At 40.4% G+C, this 20,452-nt stretch overlaps 1 protein-coding gene across 1 annotated transcript in view; it reads right to left on the bottom strand.

Moving 5' to 3' along the window:
- Positions 1–20,452, bottom strand: part of MYH9 (myosin heavy chain 9) — a 68,776-nt gene that overhangs the window by 36,288 nt on the left and 12,036 nt on the right. Inside the window, exons 2-5 of the mRNA XM_048936107.1 lie at positions 17,440–17,792; positions 12,442–12,598; positions 1,857–1,884; positions 1,012–1,105 (exon numbers count right to left, since the gene is read on the bottom strand). Coding sequence (XP_048792064.1) covers positions 1,012–1,105; positions 1,857–1,884; positions 12,442–12,598; positions 17,440–17,772 — 612 coding nt within the window. The 5' untranslated portion in view covers positions 17,773–17,792. The remainder of the gene's footprint in view (positions 1–1,011; positions 1,106–1,856; positions 1,885–12,441; positions 12,599–17,439; positions 17,793–20,452) is intronic.

Below are 20,452 nucleotides of genomic sequence, written 5' to 3'. Positions count from 1 at the left end.
ACACATACTAGATATTCAGTTGTATGAAAGTCTGGTCCCAGTTCAATTGCCTCAGAGGAATATTTTTCCAAATAAACTGTTCATGAACTCCTGGAAGAAAAGTCTTAAAATGCAAACTAGTTTTTAGCACAGAACACAAGTATTCTTTCTTTATATTACTTTAGTCCCCAAGCGAACATCCTAATAAAAAGATTATTGTGCACCACACACACACACAAAAAAAAAAACTGTGAATTGTCTATGGGTTTGGTTTAGCTGCAGAAAGTGATATTGGTGTGGAGTGAAAAGCTGCTCAAAAAAAAAAAAAAAATCACACAATGGGACAGAAAACGCATTCCTGGTGCAGAACGTGCAGTAAACGTGCAGCTCACCTACGAGGATACAACTGATGAATTCGGCAATAGTCCACCGGGGGAGAGGGAGGGGAAAAAAATATAAGTGAGACATTTTCAAAGTCCTCCCACCATCACCACCACCCTCCTTTCATGTGCTGCTACTTGGCTCTTTTCCACCCTTTTAATGTCCTCCTACAATTTCAAAGTTTTCAACTGAGGTTTCACTAGACTACCTCTCCAGTTTTGAGACAGTATATGTAATAGTCAAGCCTAACATACAAAGGTACAGAAGACTGGAGACAACTCCTCCACAGAAGGATCAGTTTTAAACTTCCTGGACTGGTTATAAGCCTTATGTCTGTGTAGAAAGATCAGGATGGGTGATGTTTCATTTACAGTGTTTCTAGCCCACAAATCCAAGAGGTTGTAGATGAGTATATTCCTGTGTAGCTCCACTGAATTCAAAGGAGGTTTGACTTAGAACAACGTTCCCCGGCTCGTGGTTTTCAATAAACTTTTATTATTGCATAGTTCGCCGTCCTCCTCAGTCCCTGATAGATGTTACCATCTAAGCTTTTATTCAGCAACATGGCTTTTACCAACGACAGCAAATACATATCTATTGTCCAAAGTCAGCACAATAACAAAGCATCATTAAATTAAACCTAGGTCTTACCTGGTCTTTTTTAGACTTGTGTGAGGAAGCAACGTGAGCCAGATACTGAATGACCTTCTTGGTGTTCTCCGTCTTACCAGCTCCTGATTCACCTCTGTAAAAAAAGTCTGCAATTCATTCTCACACACACACAAAAAGACATAGGGGGACATATTTCTAACTCCAAAGGGCTACAGAACTCCTTAAATCCATTCTATCACAACACCTCTCAAAACCAGCAAAAACTGAATCATACCAGAGAGTGGCATGAGTGTAGCTGGATGAAAGGCTATATCTCTCAGCTAGTTTTCTACTGGGCATCGATTCTGTGCGCTGACACAAAGGAGGCAATAGAAACAAGAACTATGTTTTTTAGTCACTTAGATACGAAAACTGCTAAGTGGATGAGGAATAATTCAGAGGCAGCTATAGAACAGTGAAAGGCAAATAAATGAATCTTTCATAGCGAGGGTCCCCAACTGAAGGCCAAATTTTGCTGTGTCAAGAGGAGAAACTGCTGTAATAAATAAGACTATCTGTTATTACATCAGGCTCATCAGCACTGATGCTCTTAATCACAACAGTTGCATCAAATCTTAAGGAGTTCTCCAAAGCTTTTCCACTGACACAACTTTATTTCTTCAGGAGTTTGGGCTTTCTGAAAACCTCCTTCTTTCCATCAGTTACCATGAAAATTATTCTGCAGAAAGGATTAGATCTTGGAGGAAATGAAGCAGGACCTTCCTTAACCCTCCAATATTACTCAATTTACTTGAGACCACCTCCAAGTGCTCACTAAAACAATCCTCCAACCAAGATTTTTAACACAGACATCCAGACAAGCTTGCAACCGTTTATATACTCACGTGCAAAGGATGGACTGATCCTCTCGGTCTAGAATAAAATTTAAAACAGTAGTCAGATTTAGACTTGAAAATTAAATCAACATGACAGAAACAAATCCACACCAAATACAGAAACAAACTGGCAAGTTCATTATCTGAAGTATCATCAGAAATATGGCCACGTATCCCCTCTTTTGGAAACAGAAGCCAACTTCCCACCATCTGCTGAAGTTAAATTTCAGCAGTACCATTGTTTTCTTCATCCAGAGAGAGAACATCATTTGCATCAATTTTTCTGCAATCATCACAGAATTCTCTCACTGAATGTTTCTTTATCACAAAGATCATTTGTTACATAGGTACTTGTTATTTATCCCCTTCCCCCCTTCCATTATTCTGAATCCATACTGACTTGCAACAATGATGAGCAGAGCAGAGAATACAGATGGGAGGTGGAGAAAAAGGTGGAAATGGGGCAGGAACCATTAAAAATTCCAAAGAACCAAAATCTCATATCAAACTGAGACTTCCACCTACACTTCCACCTACACTACACACCAACACTAGAAGCTCAGTGAGAAATTACTGTTATTTTATACAGAATGGGTTTGAAAGCTACAGCGCTGAGCAGCAGCGTAAGTGCTCTACAGGTTACTTATTTGCAGCACCAATCCCTTTGTATTAACTGAGCAGTCAATAATAGCAGAATCTTTTTCATGCTGACAAGTTGCAAAAAAACAGGAATAGGAATATTGTACTGAATGCTAAATAGTAGACATGCTAATTCCTGTGCTCATTTCCCAGCTATGGATTACGAAATCTTTCCAGTTACAGAACTTACTTCACCCAGCCTATCTACCACTATCTTCTCCAACATCTTTAACCTCCTTTCAGCTTCCACCTATGATTACACTTCCTCACAGGCAATCCCTGCCCAGTTTTCATCCCACTGCTCCTCAACCACTTCTATGCAAACATGCTCCCCTTCTTCTACCTTGATTTCACTTTCCATCCACTCCTCCACTCTGAATCCCACTTTAGCCCCCAGAGTCTGCATCATATTCTCCCCCCAGTTGGAAGCACTCGGAAGACTGGAGAGTGTCTGTGCTGTGTACAACTTCACTAGCTGTAGAAATCACAGGGGAAGTGAGACCTGTTCAGACACAGAACAGACTCAGGAACTGTAAGTCATGCACAGAAAGTCCTGCATCACACAAGAGCTATTGAGACACGCACTGTGCCATCAAAATGTGTTTATTTATTTATTCAGGATAAGATCCAGTCTGAGAGCCTGAGTATTACAGCAGTTACATTTCATCTCGTCACTGTTCTTTTTCCACATTGTACTCCAATTTTGTGTCAGACTCCAGTCTAATCTTTAAACAGACTATAAGCTCTAAGCATTCATGAATAGAAAATTCACTGGATTCCTCTAATAAATTATTTCAGCAATTGGTAGCTTTCATCAGTATGTTTACAACTGTGACTATCTCCACATTTGAGCTACTTCTTTTCCTTCCTCCATTCTCTTACAGAATGTCAGTGTACTCAATGCTCTCCCCACCAGAGAACTGCTTAGAAGATATAACTGAGTCACCATTCAAGTTTCTTTGTGTGAGATAGTGAGATTGAACTGTAATTAGGAAAGGCTTTATAGTCAGGTAGACTTTTCATGGAACAGGAAAAGCAGGTAAATCTACCAAATTTGAGATTCTGCCTTTTCTTAAACTATTCTGAAAACAATATCAGAAACATTAAGTTCGCACACTATGGAGAGGTAACCTGCTCTGAACTTGCTTTGCTGGAAACTGACTGTATTCGGGTGAGCATAAAAGTTTAGAGGAAAATAATCCGCTTTATACCAGTTAATACCATTCTCAGAAAGAGCTGATCAGCTTAGGACTGGAAGAAAGCAAGCAAAAGAAAATTGTCACTACACATCCAAAAGAAGACACCTGCAAGTTTATTAGCACTGCACATTCATTGTTTTCAAGTGCTGAATTTTATTCTTTTGCTTTTGAGATACATATCCCTTTTGCTGAGGGAGAGGTGAAGGATGGAGGTGAGGCAGCCTCAAAGGCCTCACCCATTCCAAGTTCCCAGTGGGTCAATGGCTCAGCAGACACATCTGCGTGACTGGGCACTGGGAAGGCGGATCAGGGGAATAACTAATGACTCATTTATGGATCGCCTAAGGAAATGTATTCTGCAGGACTGCAACACTTGGATGCAATGCTCTATCACAAAGCAGCTATGCAAAAGGATAAGATTGTGCCTCTGAATAACATCTGCCTTTCAAAAGCTTGACTAGCCCACTTGTTCTAGAAAAGTTTATATTTGCACTCAGGTACCACAGTGGCTTTTCTAAGAAGCCTGTTTGAGAAAAAGATATGTCCCTGATGACACTCCTCACTTTTGGAAACCAACTTTGGTGTTGGAGCTCGTACAGGTAATGGAGTCCTAAGTACTTCCATACCACATGCCATCTCTTCCCTGCTCTCCAAGGTAGGATCCTTATTGTAGCAAAATACATTGGTAAACAGACAAACCGAAAGTTGTATGGAAAAAGAGGTGACCAACATCAGACAATCCCCAGTTTTCTTTTGGCACAGAACACTTCTGATGATCACAAGTTTTGTCGACTTTCTGAGAAGCCCTCATAGAGCCATGCTACAATGGGGCAAGGCAGCAACAACACTCTGGAATTACCACAAGAAGCCACAAAGGGGCAAGCACAGGATCTCTCCAGGACTTAACACCCAGTGAGGTGTCGTCAGGTGCTCAGCAGGAAGAGCCATAGACAGTGTTTAAGAGCCCTCTTGGCACTAGGGTTGCCTCCCCCAGCACACTGGTCTGGTGGCCTGCTGCAGCTGTGTTAGTCACCTCTGCTTTAAGCCAGTAAGAACGTACCTGCGAGTGCAGGCAAGCCACTGGCAGCGTGCAGACACTGCCATAAAAGGCAACATTCCTGTTTGCAATCCGGGGGAAATTCTTTCCCAGGACGGCAAAGCGGCAGTCATTGGGATAGCTGGAATTCTTCTAATTGTGTACAGACAGACAACTGAATAATGTGTTGAGCAACAGGAAATTGGAGCCTACCAAAGGGCCAAAGAGCTAACAAATACAAAAGCGTAACTCTTAGACACGCTTCCAATTAAGTCTTGTTGTAAATGCCAATACTTATTCTCTATACAGTGCTGACTTGCGCCATCACGAATCCAAATCCAATTGCCCAGACAAGAAGCCACCTCCACTCCCCCACATTTTTTTTTAGATGATCATTCGACATGGGCGTACTGCACAACCTCAGTCAGCACTTGCCTTTACTGCGCTGTCAGTTGTGCAAGCAACCTACTCAGCAAAACAGAATGTGCTGGGTACCATAAACCCAGTCGCTTATAATAACACAATCAAGAAACGCCTGATTAAAAGAAATCTGCATCTGCTTTTCAATCCTAAATAGAGTCACTTATTAAAAACAATTCAGAATAACAACTCATTAGTTAATTACAGCAACAGCTCTGTATTTCAGACCAGCTGGCAAGGAAGGCTTTTTATCTAGGCTCCTCCTCAGTTCTCATCATCACAATATTCAAGAGACCCCAAGAAGCAGCGGCCTCAAGCATCCAGAAATGCAGGAAGTAAGACATCCTTCACATTTAAGTTATACAGCAGGATGGTATAATGAGATCTCTAGATTAATTTTACTATATTAAAAAGACATATCTGACTTCTCTCAGTTTAAAAATAAAAGATCTCATTTTAGACTGCTTCCCGGACCTTCCAGGACACATTAAAAAACTTCATTAAACCAAAATTTGTTTCGACAAGACAGAGATCTTGTACATTAATGATGCTCAGATAAATATTCCACTGCAAAATAACAGATCTGGAAGAATTCTGAACCGCTGTGTTCAAATATATTGTTCAAATATATTGTTCAAATATATTGGCATTACTGATGAATGAACTCTTGATTTTTATTTATTTTTAATATACATTTGGGGGTGGAAGAAGAGGTTGGTAGGCTAGAACAGAAGAACAGAACACACAATTCAGGCTCTCCATCTCACTTACAGCACATCCTACCAGGCCTTTATCACCCACTTCCTCTGCATGAGCGACTGCAGTTGCAGGCCTGTTCATCTCCATAAAAGGAGAAGTGCTATAGCACTCACACAATGGTGACATCATCTCTCCAGCCAAGAGGAAGTGTAGCTGAAAGGCAAAGGCTTGGCTTGCTATCCGCTGCCTATAGCTGACTCATTAAGGCTACAAGTTTAACCGTAGCGAGATGGTACCACCCACCTCCTAACCACAGAGCCCGGCCCTGTAGGTTTCCGTTACTGTAAGGCTGTGAGGGCCTGGCCCAACTGGGGGAACGTCTGCTGGCCAAGTTAGGGAGGTGACCTAAAGCAAAAAAGTGGGCTGAAATGCACGTTTCAGCCACGCAGCAGCCTCAATTCCCCATCTCTCCTCACCAAAATCTTACTAGCATGTCCTTCCCTCGGGGCTGGGACACGTGAGGAGCCGCAGGCACCTGACACACTGTGCTACTGAAACAACCCCGCTGGCATACAATCTCATCAAATATATTCACAGCAGTGCTTTAACCTACGTGCTGCTTTGAGTAGGATCAAAAACACCCCAGGGAAACACCCAGTCACAGCCTGAGAACTTGCTTTTGCATTCCCATTTTGGGAATGTGTTCGAGGGAAGTTTCTAAATATGATTAACCTACCATCGAGCACAAGGAAAAAAAGAAGGACAAGCATAGAATATTTAAGACAGCTCTTACAAAACACAGCTTCTAGACGTGGAAAAAAGAAAAAGTCCCTTGATTTGGCAGGATGGCTACAGTGCCAAGATTCAGCTTTGCACTATGTGAAGTTTGAGGGCAGCCACAAGGAAAAAAGTGTCATTTCAAAAAATGAAATACATCCTACCGGATCAAATGTAAATATTTATTTCCCTGAGCCTGTTTTTGGACTAAAGCCCATACCCCTTTCTCTAACATTTCAGGACTGAATCTAGAGATAGCAAAATGGGAAAATAAGTTAGACTGTAATTTTAGGCTACACAAATGTTTACGAAGTTCTGACAGGAAAGAAAAACCACTGTATAGCCTGCAAAAGCTCAGGCTGCTCGTGGTCCTAGGACAGTGTGCAGCGGGGGGACTGACAGAAAGGGCTGAGCTGTTATGTAAGAACTGCCAGAAGGCTCTTGCTCTGGTTTGCAGGAATGAAGCAAAGGGTGTGGTAACTACTAAAAAACAAGTGGGCAATGGACTCTTTTTAGCTCCTTGTTCTATTGAGAACCACATTTCAAGACGCACTCTTTTCAGAGTTGCATTTAGAAAGCTGAAATGATTCAAAACTAGTAAAGCATCTCTTAAGAAAGATCAGAAACTGCATGCATCCTTTCTTGCAATTTGTATGCAGATACCATCAAACAAACATCCTCCGTAATTGGTATCCAAATTTAACGCTGCCCTTTGCATCAGAACTTTGGACAAATCTCAGAAATAAACTAGTGAAACCACATGCTACTTTCCTTTGGTTTTAGTGGAAACAAAATTGACTTTTGCATGCAGCCTGAGAGAGACATCTGTGCCCCTGCATAATCTGAGAGGGCTCTCAATCAGCTATTCCTGAATTGGCAAACACACAGAGAATATCTTATAGAAAATAAAGACGTGTTTTGGAGCAGCGCAGTATACAGTGCAGTACAGCAGAGCAGAGCTACAAAGCAAGCTGAGAAAGCAGCATTGAGACACAGAAATTAGAAAAGAAGTGTTCTACTAGCTTAGAAACTTAAGAAATATGTCAACATGTGAGAATTATGAATAAAATACTTCAAGGTCATGTTCCACAGGAGTAGACCTAAAGGACTGTTTCTTATGAAAATGACAGCTGGGTCTGAGGTGCATCTAATGACCTGTAATTTGTCTTACCATAGCTAACCCTTTCATCCCTTAATATAACAAGGCCAAGAAATTTCAGGAAGGTGCTATGCTTCAGAAGTTTTTCTTTAAACACCAAGCCCAAAGACTGCTTAAACCCCAAGCTGCTGGCTGCATATGCTCCTCTGCAGACTAATCCATCAAGGTCAAAGAGGATTTAATAACTGTACAATGTTTTTAAGAGTTTTGTTCAGTGAACCATTAGGAACCCTATACTGACATGCAGAAAAACTGGATGAGAAGTGAGATGAAGCACATTCAGTAGCAATGTGTTGCTTATCCCCTCTCCCACCCATCTTTTAGTTGAGCAGGTTGAGTAGAGGCTAATAGATTGGCAGAGTACATGTACAAGGAAAGAGCTTTGGAGAAAGCATTCTAGAATAACCATACACATCAAAACTATTACAAAGAAGTTTCAGACACTGACATTTAACAACGGTCATCATGCTCCAGACACTAAGAAGACTCATAGCTTATTGCTAGCTTCAGTATTTGACACAGAAAATTTCTTCTATGTGTTCTGAGTAGACAAACAGGTGTCATTTAATAGCTTTAAAAGTTTTTTTTTTTTTCTTAATAAATCCTCTGGAGAACATGAATTGAGGTAGAGAATTTATCCCTTCAACATACATCTGCTGCTTTGCAATAATGATTTGTCTGCTTAAGACACCATTCCACTTGTAGGCACTCTGCTTCCATCATCAGTGCCAGAAAAATAATTCTTCTGAAAGCAGTCAGACCTGAGGCTTCTGGCATTCAGGTTACCCAGGAAACAGAAACATTAAGACAAACGGTTGTTTTCTTAGAAAATAAAAATGTTATAATTTTCTCAGAGTTCTTCTCTTGAAACTTTAGAAGTATATCCAAGCATCATGCAGCAAAATTGTGGGTTTATCTCACTTCTGAGTCTTAATGTCCTTTGTTGGGAAAAAGGAGGGAAAAAAAATACTTAAAACATGTTCCCCATTATATTATAGCTTCAAGGAAATGTTTTTGGTGAAGTTTAACCAAAAAACAAAACAAACAAAAAACAACTACCCACAATTTAACCCCTTGGGATATACAAATGGCCACCATGATACTTTTCTAAATGGACTAAGCATGGAAGACACAAAAAGAGGACCAAACTTAGTGCATTGGCATAGATGCATGAAAAGGCTTAAATAGTTTCTGAATTAGCAGAAGTTGGATTAAAATTCTCATCTTCCTCTCCCTTCCCTATCTCTTTCCTAAAGGACCTCCCTTTAGGAGGCCTGCTTATCAGAATACCATAAATTGACTGAAAACCAGAAAAAAAGAAAGTCCAAATCAATTAACATGCAAGACTTTTTCACTCCGTCAGCTTAAGGGACAACTACACCTCATGCTGGCATAAGTCACCAGCTTGCTATCCTTCTTCAGACCCTGAAGGAATCCTTGCCTTTGGGGCTCAGAAAGCATAGTAGGGAAGGCAGACTAATCCTAAATGCCTCTAGCTCATGTGGAGCACTGTACCCTTTTATCTTCTATTCTCTGAACAGATTCCTGCCATACCACTGACTGCTGCATCAAGCCTCCCCCACTGCTAAGCAGCACTAAGAAAGTGGAATAGGAATGTTGCTTTCCTTTGCCCTAGAGGCTAGCCAGGACCAGAGACATTACAACAGCCTACTCACCTTTGCTCCCAGTAGCATACACTGGAATGCCACTGCTAGCAGCAGTGTATAAAGCAGCAAGTAACCCTACAACAATCTCCGGGCATTTTTTGCTAGCAAACAGACATACATGACGTGCAGAGAACAGCTGGGACAAGCCTCTAGATTGTCAAAATCACTGAGAATGCCACGTAGCTAGAATAGTTCTGGCTCCTCTTGGCCAAGTGCAAGGTCCTGCACCTGGGTCAAGGCAATCCCAAGCACAGATACAGGATAGGCAGAGAATGGCTTGAGAGCAGTACTGAGGAGAAAGATGTGGAGGAGTTGACTGAGCCATGAATGTGTGCTTACAGCCAAGAAGGCCAACCATTTCCTGAGTTGCATCAAGAAAAGCAAGAAAAGCATGACCAGCAGCTTGAGAGAGATGATTCTGCCCCTCTAACTCTGCACTCATGAGACCGCACTGAAGTACTGTGTCCAGTTCTGGAGCCCCCAACACAAGAAGGACATGGAGTTGTTGGAGCAGGTCCAGAGGAGGGCCATGAAGATGATCAGAGGGCTGGAGCACCTCCCTTATGAGGACAGGCTGAGAGAGCTGGGGCTCTTTGGCCTGGAGAAGAGAAGGCTCTGAGGGGAACTTGTACCAGCCTTCCAGGACCTTCCAGGGGGCCTACAGGAAAGCTGGGGAGGGACTTTTTATAAGGATGTGTAGTGACAGGATGATGGTAAATGTCTTTAAGCTGGAAGAGGGCGGATTTAGACTAGATATTAGTAAGAAATTCTTTACTGTGAGAGTGGTGAGACATTGGGAACAGGTTGCCCAGCGAGGTTGTGGATGCCCCCTCCCTGGAAGCATTCAGGGCCAGGCTGGATGGGGCTTTGAGCAACCTGGTCTAGAGGAAGGTGTCCTTGGCTATAGCAGGGGGTTGGAACTAGGTGATCTTAAGGGTACCTTACAACTCAAACCATTCTGTGATTCTATGATTCTGGAAAAGGCAAATACTTCAGAAGAGCTCATTGCAACTTTTGCTGCTAGGAAAAACAGCAGCAGGGCTTCCAGTCTTCAGCTTTGTGCACCAACACAATTCAAGTCTGAGATTTCTGAGTTTTAGACTTCACTCAAGCAGTGATCCAATGGAAACACTTCCCTTTTCAAAATGAAAGAAAATATCCATGTAGATCAATCACTATCTCTGAAGCACTTTCAGACAAGCAAAGTTCATCTGTCCCTTCCTGCAGCTGTCTGGACATCCATTGCCACACGCTAGTGTACCTGGCAGTGAAAAAGAACAAGCTGCATGCACATGCAATTCTACACGGTTTAGCTGTTGACAATGGAAGGAGAAAGACATCTTCAGTCTCCTTACAGCAATGTCTCCTTACAGCAAAGAGTCTGTTCCTGATGCTATGTAGAAAAGATTTCGTTTTAGGGAACAGTAACTTTGGGAGGACTTAGTCAATAGCTCATTTAAGGAAAATATACATTGGTACTTCAGCTGACAAGGAGTGAGCAAGAGAAAGAAGGAAGTAATAAAGGAAATGAAACAGTGATAAGAGCTTCACAGACATGCTGCCATATATTGCATAGGAGGTGCATTTATCTTTGTGATTCATGGCAAATCCAGTCTTTGTTCAAAGAAAGTAAGGCCCTATGTAGACCCAGGGTTTGTTTTTTCCCATCTGCAGAGTAATGTTTAAGTACTGTAGATGTATTTTCTTCAGACCTATCACATCTTTAATGAATTGCCATCAGTACTCTGCTACTAGTCCACTGCTGCATGGCTCTCCCCTTTGCTCTCAAGGCTTTTACCAACACAGCTTAATTTATCCATCATGCTAGCTCTCTCTCTGCTCCATATGGCACCGTACCTCAGCAAACTTCCTCGACATACTCCACAAGGAAAAATTATTTAAAATCATTAACTCTGGCAAGCAGAAGAAGTTTTCCTTGCTCTCATTCCTCTCTGGGCAACCACATTGCTATATTCTTCCCATGCTTGCAAGTACAAATAACAGTGAGGACAGGGAAAAAGTGCAAGCGTTTAAAATTGAGTCTAATTAGAATTTCAAAGCATGTTTTTATTATAACTGGCATTTGTTCAAAAAGTAAAACTGATGATGAGACTCTGAGAGATCAACACCTTAATCATCATTGCTATCCATCAGAAAAGTGAAATTTATACAAACCAGCCAAATCAAACCATCCTTTAAGCATGCAAAGCATGCCTCTTCGCATAACCTAAGTATAAACAGGAAGAAAAGCATAGAGTACTTCCACGTTTGAACACTCTCCAAGCATCCCAAACATAAGCACCAACCCCGTGAAAGACCTCCTCAGAGAAGGAGATATATACAGGGCCTGCAGAACTCATTAAATTAAATTTAAATTCTCAGTGACAATCAAGGAGATAATATATATATATGGTTCTTCTCGCTGGTATACAAAGGGAGGTATTAGGGAAACACGTCAACCTGCTTACTTGCTTTTATCCATAAAAAGCCAACAGATGTATTTAATATTGTCTGATATAAATTTTTAACAGAGCAAGAATGTAACGAAACAACTAATCATCAGTAAAACTACCACCAATCACCACACTTCAGGTTATAATAAGCTAGCTTCATCCAACCAGACTGCATGACTGGATTTTAACAGTTTTGTTGAATTGCTGCCTGACTATCTGTAGTTATGGCCCCATATGATCACAGAGGGAAAATCTACCTACTTCAGTCCTATTTGCATGCTTCTCTGAGCTCCACTGTACTGAAACCAATCAGTCATTTATGTAATCATGCACTTGTCAGACCCCTCTGAAATATTCTTTATTACACCGGAGCAGGAGATAGCTATTCACCTGAGCACAAGAACTAGTACCAAGCAGGTGTCGTGTCTGTAAGCAACAGTGCAGCAATGCTTTTTGATGGCAGTGAGCTGTTCTTCTACAATGTTTCAACTGCAATCTTGATTTGTGATTTCAACAAATGAATCATTACCTCAGAAAGCACTCACCTTGCATCATACTCCGGTAGGCTGTGTCTGTGATGGCATAGATGTGAGGGGGCATCTCGTGCCTCTTTTTGCCTTTGTACATCTCCACTATTTCTTCTGAGTATATTGGCAGGTTCTTGTAAGGATTGATTACCACACAGAACAAGCCTGAGTAGGTCTGGAAAGAAAATGCCCCAGCAAATAAAGAGTTAAATTTTTGTATATTCGTGCCTTTAAACAGCATATTATTTGAAAACAGATCAGTCATTTTCAGGTGCTTCTTCCAATGATGCTAAGTGGGATGCCTCCCACTATGCAATATTAGAATATCAGCAACGCCTCAAGTTAGATCAACTTGGATGGTACTCAACCTTTCAAAGTATGCAAACAGCATCAACTGACACGTTAGTCACATTGATAATCAAAGTGGCCTACTCCCTAGCTAATTAACAGTCTTTGAAGAGTGGCTTTGTCTCCTTCCAAAATCCTGATATTTGCCTATTATATAAAATAAGTCCTCAGCTTCTAGAAAAAAAAAGCACTTTACATCATGTTTGTCTATCTACTAGACAATTTTATGCATTAAACAATCAACTACAACATAATAAAACTTCACATGAGAGCAAATGAGTTTGTGTCTAGAAATGGTACAGATGTTGCAGAGAGACAGCAAGATATTACTTCAAACACAATATGAAGATATATATTCTTTTTACAGATGGCACCTTAGCACAACACTCAAGAAGATATTCTTCTCCACACAACAGTTTTCATGCTAAATGATAGCTACTAAATAGAGGAAAGGACACATAACGCATTCTTGGAGTCTTACTGATAGATGAGTGTTACTGGTGACATCAAATCACTTTGTAAGGCCTTAATATATTCCTTGGATAGGAGTCAGGCTTGTTTATTTTCTATTATCTCCTGCTCACTTATGCTCAGTATGCAGAAAATAGGCTAGACACTTCTCTAGAGATGAGAAAGACTAGACAAGTGTTACTTGACAGGACTTTATATAGGTCTATTCGATGAGAAGTTGCCCCTCCATCCTGCACTTTGTCAAAATATGATTCCAATATAGGGATTCAAGACAAAGTAGTTACTAAAAGAAAAATAAGACCAGCATGCTCCTTAGAGATTTTCAAGATCAGTGGACTAGGCTGAATTCAGCGCTGACCCTCCTCTTAACGGGAAGTTAGACCAGATGGCCTCCTAAAGACCCTGCCAACCCAAAGACTTTTGTAATTTACATGTAATAAATGTAACAAGAACTAGAATTGGAACTGCACTGCCATTAATGTAGCATGGTTCCAAACTAGTGAGTATAGAGAACGATTCAACAGTATTCCATTCTTAAAGAGTCAGCAACGTTTGCCAAAGTTAACTTCTAATGGACTCCATAGCAAAATTTACTGATCTGACAGCAAACTTCAACTTATCAAATGGTTTCCACTGAGTTCTAACACAACTGTCAAAATAGTTCCAGTGAAAGTATCACCTTTTCCCCCAAAATATCTTTGAAATCTAAATATCTAAAAGCAAATCTAACAAGTGTTTTAATTGCAAAGACAGCAGGAGAGGACCTTCCGTATTTCCTAGATGTTCTAAGAATAACATTCCATGTGTTGGTGCTGAGGTTTAGAGTTCCCTGTCAATTTTAGAGGCAGCTATTCAAAAAATCTGGATATAAGTAGCTTTCTACAGATACCTGCAGCGCTACCGGAAGAGTACATGTAGCACCTTCTATTGCTAATATCTCTTCTATTGCTTTCTCAACAAAGAGAGCTTGGACATGGTAAAGAGTTCTCTACAATAAGTGCAGAAAGTACTTAATCAGATTTAGCCTCTTAGCTAGATAAAGGTAAGAATTAGACTACAGAAGGATGAAAATAGCATCTACTACACAGTTTACAGTTTTACATCCAAATTTCCTATGCACTCGTTTAAATCTTTGGTAATTAACCTTCTCTTCACACACAGCTGACTCACTTTCACCCTATGTCTCCCAGAAAGCATACTTCATATAGGCATTTTAGGATTTTTTTTTTTAAAGTTTGTGTGTATTTGCACACACACACAAATGTTTGAGGAACATCTCAATAGCATACAGAAAAGATTCTCTTTCTAAAGTGGGAACTGAAAACTGAATAAAACCCTTTACCACACGACTTCAGGAAGCTAAATGTCAGTGAGATTCTGGTCAGCTATGAGACAGTGCTGGAAAGGAACTATAAGTAAGCTATAGGAGCTAACTTAGCACTGCTAGTTCCTTTAACCTCAGCTTCAGTTCTTCACCACAAGAGACAGTGCTTGCATAGCACAAAACAGCAACTAAAAGTCTGTGTAATACTTTCCTGATCTTTGCTTACAGTAGTAGAAGACAGGACAAGAACAAGAGGTAAAAAGCAGTCTACTCCAGAGTGCCCCATTCATTGCACACTCATTACAATTTCTGTGTATTAGCATGGGAACTTCTAGCACTGATGAAATTACAGATTCTCTTTAACACTACAGTTCATGCCACAGGGGAGTACTAGAAAGAAGCGGCAATGTGAGAAAAGGAATTTGAAGTCTTCTTGTCTGTATTTGCATGACTTTTTATGGTCATGTTTGCCCACAAAGATGACCAGTGCCTTTTCAAATAAAAATAACGCAAGGATCTGAAGTTGGACTGAAGCATTCTGCTGGAAGAGAGCAACAGTTCAGAAAAAGGAAGGCATAACTTCCTCAGACTGATGAAGCAGGCCTGCAAGAAAACTCCATTACTTCCTTCCTATGACCAGTAACTATGTTGACAAATAGCGTTTTGTAGCTGAGAACGTGCTCTATCAAATAGTGCTACGCTCCTTGTAGCTGCTGTAGCTTTCATGGAAATAAACAGCAGGCATTACTTTCAGAGTGACCTCAGTGCACTGCACGTACTCCTCCAAGAGGATTAACGATCAAGCAACAGCCGCTTCAGTGAAAGTATCTTAAGCGTTCACGTTAATCTTCTGACTTGCAGAGAACTGCTGACAGGTAAGATCAGCCCATTTCACAAGTGCACAGAAACACCATTTTGGCAAGTCCAAGGCTCCGTAATAGAGCATTACTACTCTAAGTTTACATGTGTGAAGGGCGTGGATTTTTTGTTTTTAACACTGCTTTCTACCTCACTAAAGGAACTCACTTTAGTATAGCCACAGATCATGTCTGAAATTTCAGAGGATGTCTTGCAAGATAAATGAAATAGCCCATTGCACAGCACACAGCAGACTTCACAACACCGGTGAATTATTTTCAACAACTTATTACATAACCTACCAACGTATCCTGTTCTAAAAACGTTACACACACGATCTTGCATATCCTATTTCAACACAAGGCCAACATTCTTCCCTCTGATAAGAGGTTTTGACCAATAGTCAGAAGAGCTGTTCAGCTGCATGGAATAACTAACTGCATCAACCTCTTAAGTCTCAAAATCTTGAGAGCAGAAGGTGACTAAGTTTATATGAGTTTTGCACCCTTCCAGCGTTCGCTGATAATTTAGGCAGCAGTTGTCTGTACGCCCTCACACTGCACTAGAAGAGCTGTGGTCACAGCATTAGTTAGAACTTTTAATTTGTCTTCGTGTTTCTTAATTTAGAACACAACTGCTTGTAGAGGTTTCTAACCAAGATAGATAGCTAGAGGGAACTCCTGCTATGTGGCGGCTGGGAGATAACCAGGCTCTGTTAGGACAGAAGAGATTGTCTACAGCTTGCCTCATAAGATGACTAGAAAAAAAGACCAAATCTCTTTCCGTAAGGTGAAGTAATAAGCATCCCCCCCCCCAAAAAAAAACACAAAAGAAAAACAAACAACACCAAAGCCAAAAACATACAGAAAGTGAACAGTTTTTATTTATGTTGCCGTCTCCAGATGAAGAAAGAGGAAGAGATTCAGGGGTTTAGAAGCTCAAAAGGAGAAAAAGTATCTAGACACACTGTATTATCTAGGATTGGGTTAATATACATGTTTACCCATCAAATTCATTCTTTAATGCATCCTAGGAGATCTTCTAATCTATGGTGAAAAACACTTTATAATGTCTTAAGATACTGAACGCCTGGAATTTCTACATCTGTGAGGCATTTTCTCTCTGGCAGACTCATTTTGATTCTGTAAGTAGAAGGCATTTGGAGAACAAACAAACCAAGAAACACTGCTTCATGTTTTAAGCAGTCACTGCATCCAAATTTTACATTACTATTCAGTTTATTCACCCTACGTTGACAGAGTATTAAAATAGTAGAGCCTATCAGGACAGATTTCTGTTGGCTACACAGGAGTTAAGACAGAAGGGACCTGTAGAACTAGTCAAAGTTCCAAATTCTCCTTCCCTGCTTTTCCTTATTTACTACTTATGGTATGCAGTGAAGCAGTTCTTGCTTGCTTTAGAAGGTTATGGTCATTGGTCCCATGCATGGTATCTTTGTCTTTCCCATAGTAATAATAATCCCATTCTGGGATGAGAAGGAAGTATTATCCCACCTGTAAACTCACACATGTATACATGTGTCTTTCCTAATAGCACACTTCGAGATCCAGAATTTGTGCTTAAAAAAAAAAAACAAACAAAAATAAAACAGCTTGGCACTGGTATTTTTTTCCCAGTGCAGCTCCAGACATGAGAAAAAGCAACTCAGATGTTAGGTATATTAAGATCATGTTTTTATTATTTAATTCAGTTCAGACTTCCTGTTTACCACTTTTTAACTGCTCTCACTTCTTGTTAAGAAGTTAGATGGCATTCAAAACATTCTGCAAATGAAGACATTGAAATGTGAAAGACTGATTTACCACAGCATTCCTTGAAAGCTTCTACATTAACTAGAGAGGGACTGGCATAGTTTAGCAAAAAAATTTTAAGTAGAAGGAAGGAGCTGATTCACATGAGTTATATATGTGGGCAATGAAAGGTTAACATACACCATTTAAAAGCAAATTGATTACAATAAGTTCCCACAATACAAAATAGAGAAGATTACTTACATAGATCAGTCCAGAGTAGTATCTTTCCTTCAAGTTGTGAAGCACAGAAGCCTCATTCAGGCATGTCAGCTCAGCCATATCTTCCACCTTAGAGAATTTGGGAGGATTCATCTTCTGGATGTCATCCTTATTTACTTTCACCTTCTTCCCATTCTCTGCCAATTCTACGATGGCTTCATCTCCCATTTCTTCCTTTAGGCTAGCTGCCTCAAATCCACTCTTCTCTGAGGGAACCCATACCAACTTCTTGGCTGCCCAGTCAGCCTGAGTAAGGGGATTGTTAATGATATTTTTGTCCACATAAAGGTACTTATCTGCATCTCTTTGTGCCATTGTGATTTAGATTTGGGGACCTGCAACGGGAAAAAAAAAAAGAAATTTTTAAAGCCTCAAGTTGCCTTGCAAATTCCTTGCGGACCGGCACATACTAAATACTCTGAACCCTTCATTGTCAAAGTATGCCTCCCCCCACCTTCAGTTTCATGTTAGTAAGCGCTGGTAAGTTGTCAAACTTCCAATAAGGTCAAGGTTTTGACTGCCAAGAGGATGGGAAAAAACAAACTAGCAAGCAGTTTAAAAAGAAAAAAACAACAACAACACAACACAGAACAAAACAATGACCGTTAAGCATTTGGAAGCCATTATTTGGCAGAAGAGAGAAAGCATGTTAAAGTGGCAAGCATCACACAGTTCAGAAGATGTGCCAACATTCACAGCATCAGATACTAGGTTGGTAACATTCAGGTAAGATTAGCCTCTTAGTGCTCTACTCAGTAGAAACACTTGCTCAGAAATATCAAAAAAGTTTAATCAACAATTTTACTTCCTATCTCCTTATCACGATTAGCTATGAACAACAAGAACAAAATTCACAACTTCTTAGAAACACTATATTGCAGTCTAGACAATGCAAGAGACGCAGTTCACTCCTAGAAGACACTGAATAATTTAAGGACATGAATTAACACAGACTCTACATATCCTTTTGACCATTAGCTCAGCAGTAACACCGAACCCACCACTTGGTATCTTTTTTCTAGTCAATGTTCAGCAGCAAAACAGCTCCAAGACAGTTCAAAAAGAAAAAAAATAAATAAATAAATACTGCTGTCAGGAGACTTCACAGTCAAAAATTCTTCCCAAAGATCCAGCTATAAAGTAGTTACAAAGCTGTGTTTGGGTAGAAGAGAGTGCCACCGCTACAAGGAGGAGATGTAGGCAGCGTGCTAAGAAAACGGCACCCTAAATTTAGCATTTCATCAAAACCAGAGCACAACTGCCAGGGATTTTCCAGTTAATAAGGCAATAGTTTTATTGGTGCCATTCAGGAATTCTTTCAATCACGAGAAAGAACTTCATGCATCAAGGCTCATTAATCACGTAACAGCAGCCTCTTTACAAGGTCCCATAAACATTATTTCTTGGGTCCTTCCTCACAAAGATATCAGCATCCTTAATATATGCTTGGATAGAAACTAGAGCTCTTTACCACCAGAAGGAACAGGAAATTAAAATAACAATATTTATGTCATGGAAGGCTACAGGGATAACTATGTCACAGAGCATAGGCATATTTGCTCACCAACCTACAAACCAAATAGGTGAAGTCTGATTATAGATAACACCAACAAAAAGGTACTGAGGGAGGGGCTGAGCTTCACCTATTGAAATGTGTAAGAGCATCAGCTTGTAAGAGCATCAGCTGTGTAAAAACACCAGCTACAATAACCATGGGCACAAAATGCCCCCATCAGACATTTGTAAGCGTGAGGGGAAATTCCTTTCAACAAACGTATCACTGTATGTGCTATGTGAGTTTGTGCCAGAAACTAGGATAGTTGTAACAAACTAGGATAGTTGTATATTACGAGTCAAAAATTCTTCAGCAAACAGAAAAAAAAAATTCTAAAAAGAATTCTTCCCTTTAGCCTGCATTTGAAGTCTGTCTTCAGCCTTATAGGAAAGAACAAACACCCACCCCCATGCTTTGCCTCATCTTTCCTTTCCCACAGTATCATTGACAGTCTCATCTCAATCACTGCAATGACAATTCCCAGAACCACTCCATCTCCTTGGCTTTTTGTGCTTTTATTGAAAATCCAGAATTGGATGGGAACACAACAAAAAGATGTGATGCAGACATACGAGGTGGATATCAAGAGCTGACCATGAAATATTCATTTGTCAAGAGAGCTGCAAACCCAGACTACAACAGCTTGCCTGACATAGCAAGTGGGAAATAGCAAAGTCTGACAATTCAACAAAAGATGTTGAGAGTCCATGACACTGCAGTGTCTCCTGCAGGTTGTGGTCAAAGGGTTAAAAGAAGGGAGAGGAAGAAAGGAGGGGAAAAGGAAAAAAAAAAGTAGTAAAATAAAGGAAATAAGTATTCAATTGTGTTCAGAGTTGTATCAGGTTTGGCAAGGCAGCAGCTGTGCTCTACCCTCCATTACACAGTTTCCTGCATTTGCAACTCCCAAAAATCTAACTGGTTGCCTTTTTTGGCTATAATCAGGCAGGACACAGAGGCAGCATGCTTCAGCTAAATTCGGTTTCATCATTTCCTGAGGAATCCTTAGTAACCAGCCATGTGAAGTGTCCTGCATTACACTGAAACACACTCCTCACCTCCTTACTGTTAAAATACACGCAACCAGCACACCTTGGAGATTTCTTCTGGGATAAAGAATAGTTCTTTTTTGGATAAGAAATATAGATCAGACCATGAGAAACCTTTCAAAAGGTACTCCCAGCCAGTCCTACATCCTAAAAGATCTAAAAAATAGCTACAGGGAGGTTAGTCAAATCCTCTTACAGGAGAAGTCCTAAAACGTTTCAAGAACTGCAAGATCACATTCTTCAGCCCCTGAAGAATCACTGCAAAGCATCTATCCTTCTTTCATTCTCAGTGCTCAGAAGAACAGCTATCCAAGACAAATGGCCAAACACAGCTGTTCTAAAAAAATCTCACCAAACAGTAAGGGTTGGGCTTTTTGGGTTGTTTTTGTTTTGG

This window comes from Lagopus muta, chromosome 1 (assembly GCF_023343835.1).
Source record: "Lagopus muta isolate bLagMut1 chromosome 1, bLagMut1 primary, whole genome shotgun sequence".
NCBI lineage: Eukaryota > Metazoa > Chordata > Aves > Galliformes > Phasianidae > Lagopus > Lagopus muta.
The sequence above is the reverse complement of the archived record's forward strand: the minus strand, read 5'-3'. Positions and strand labels throughout refer to the sequence as shown.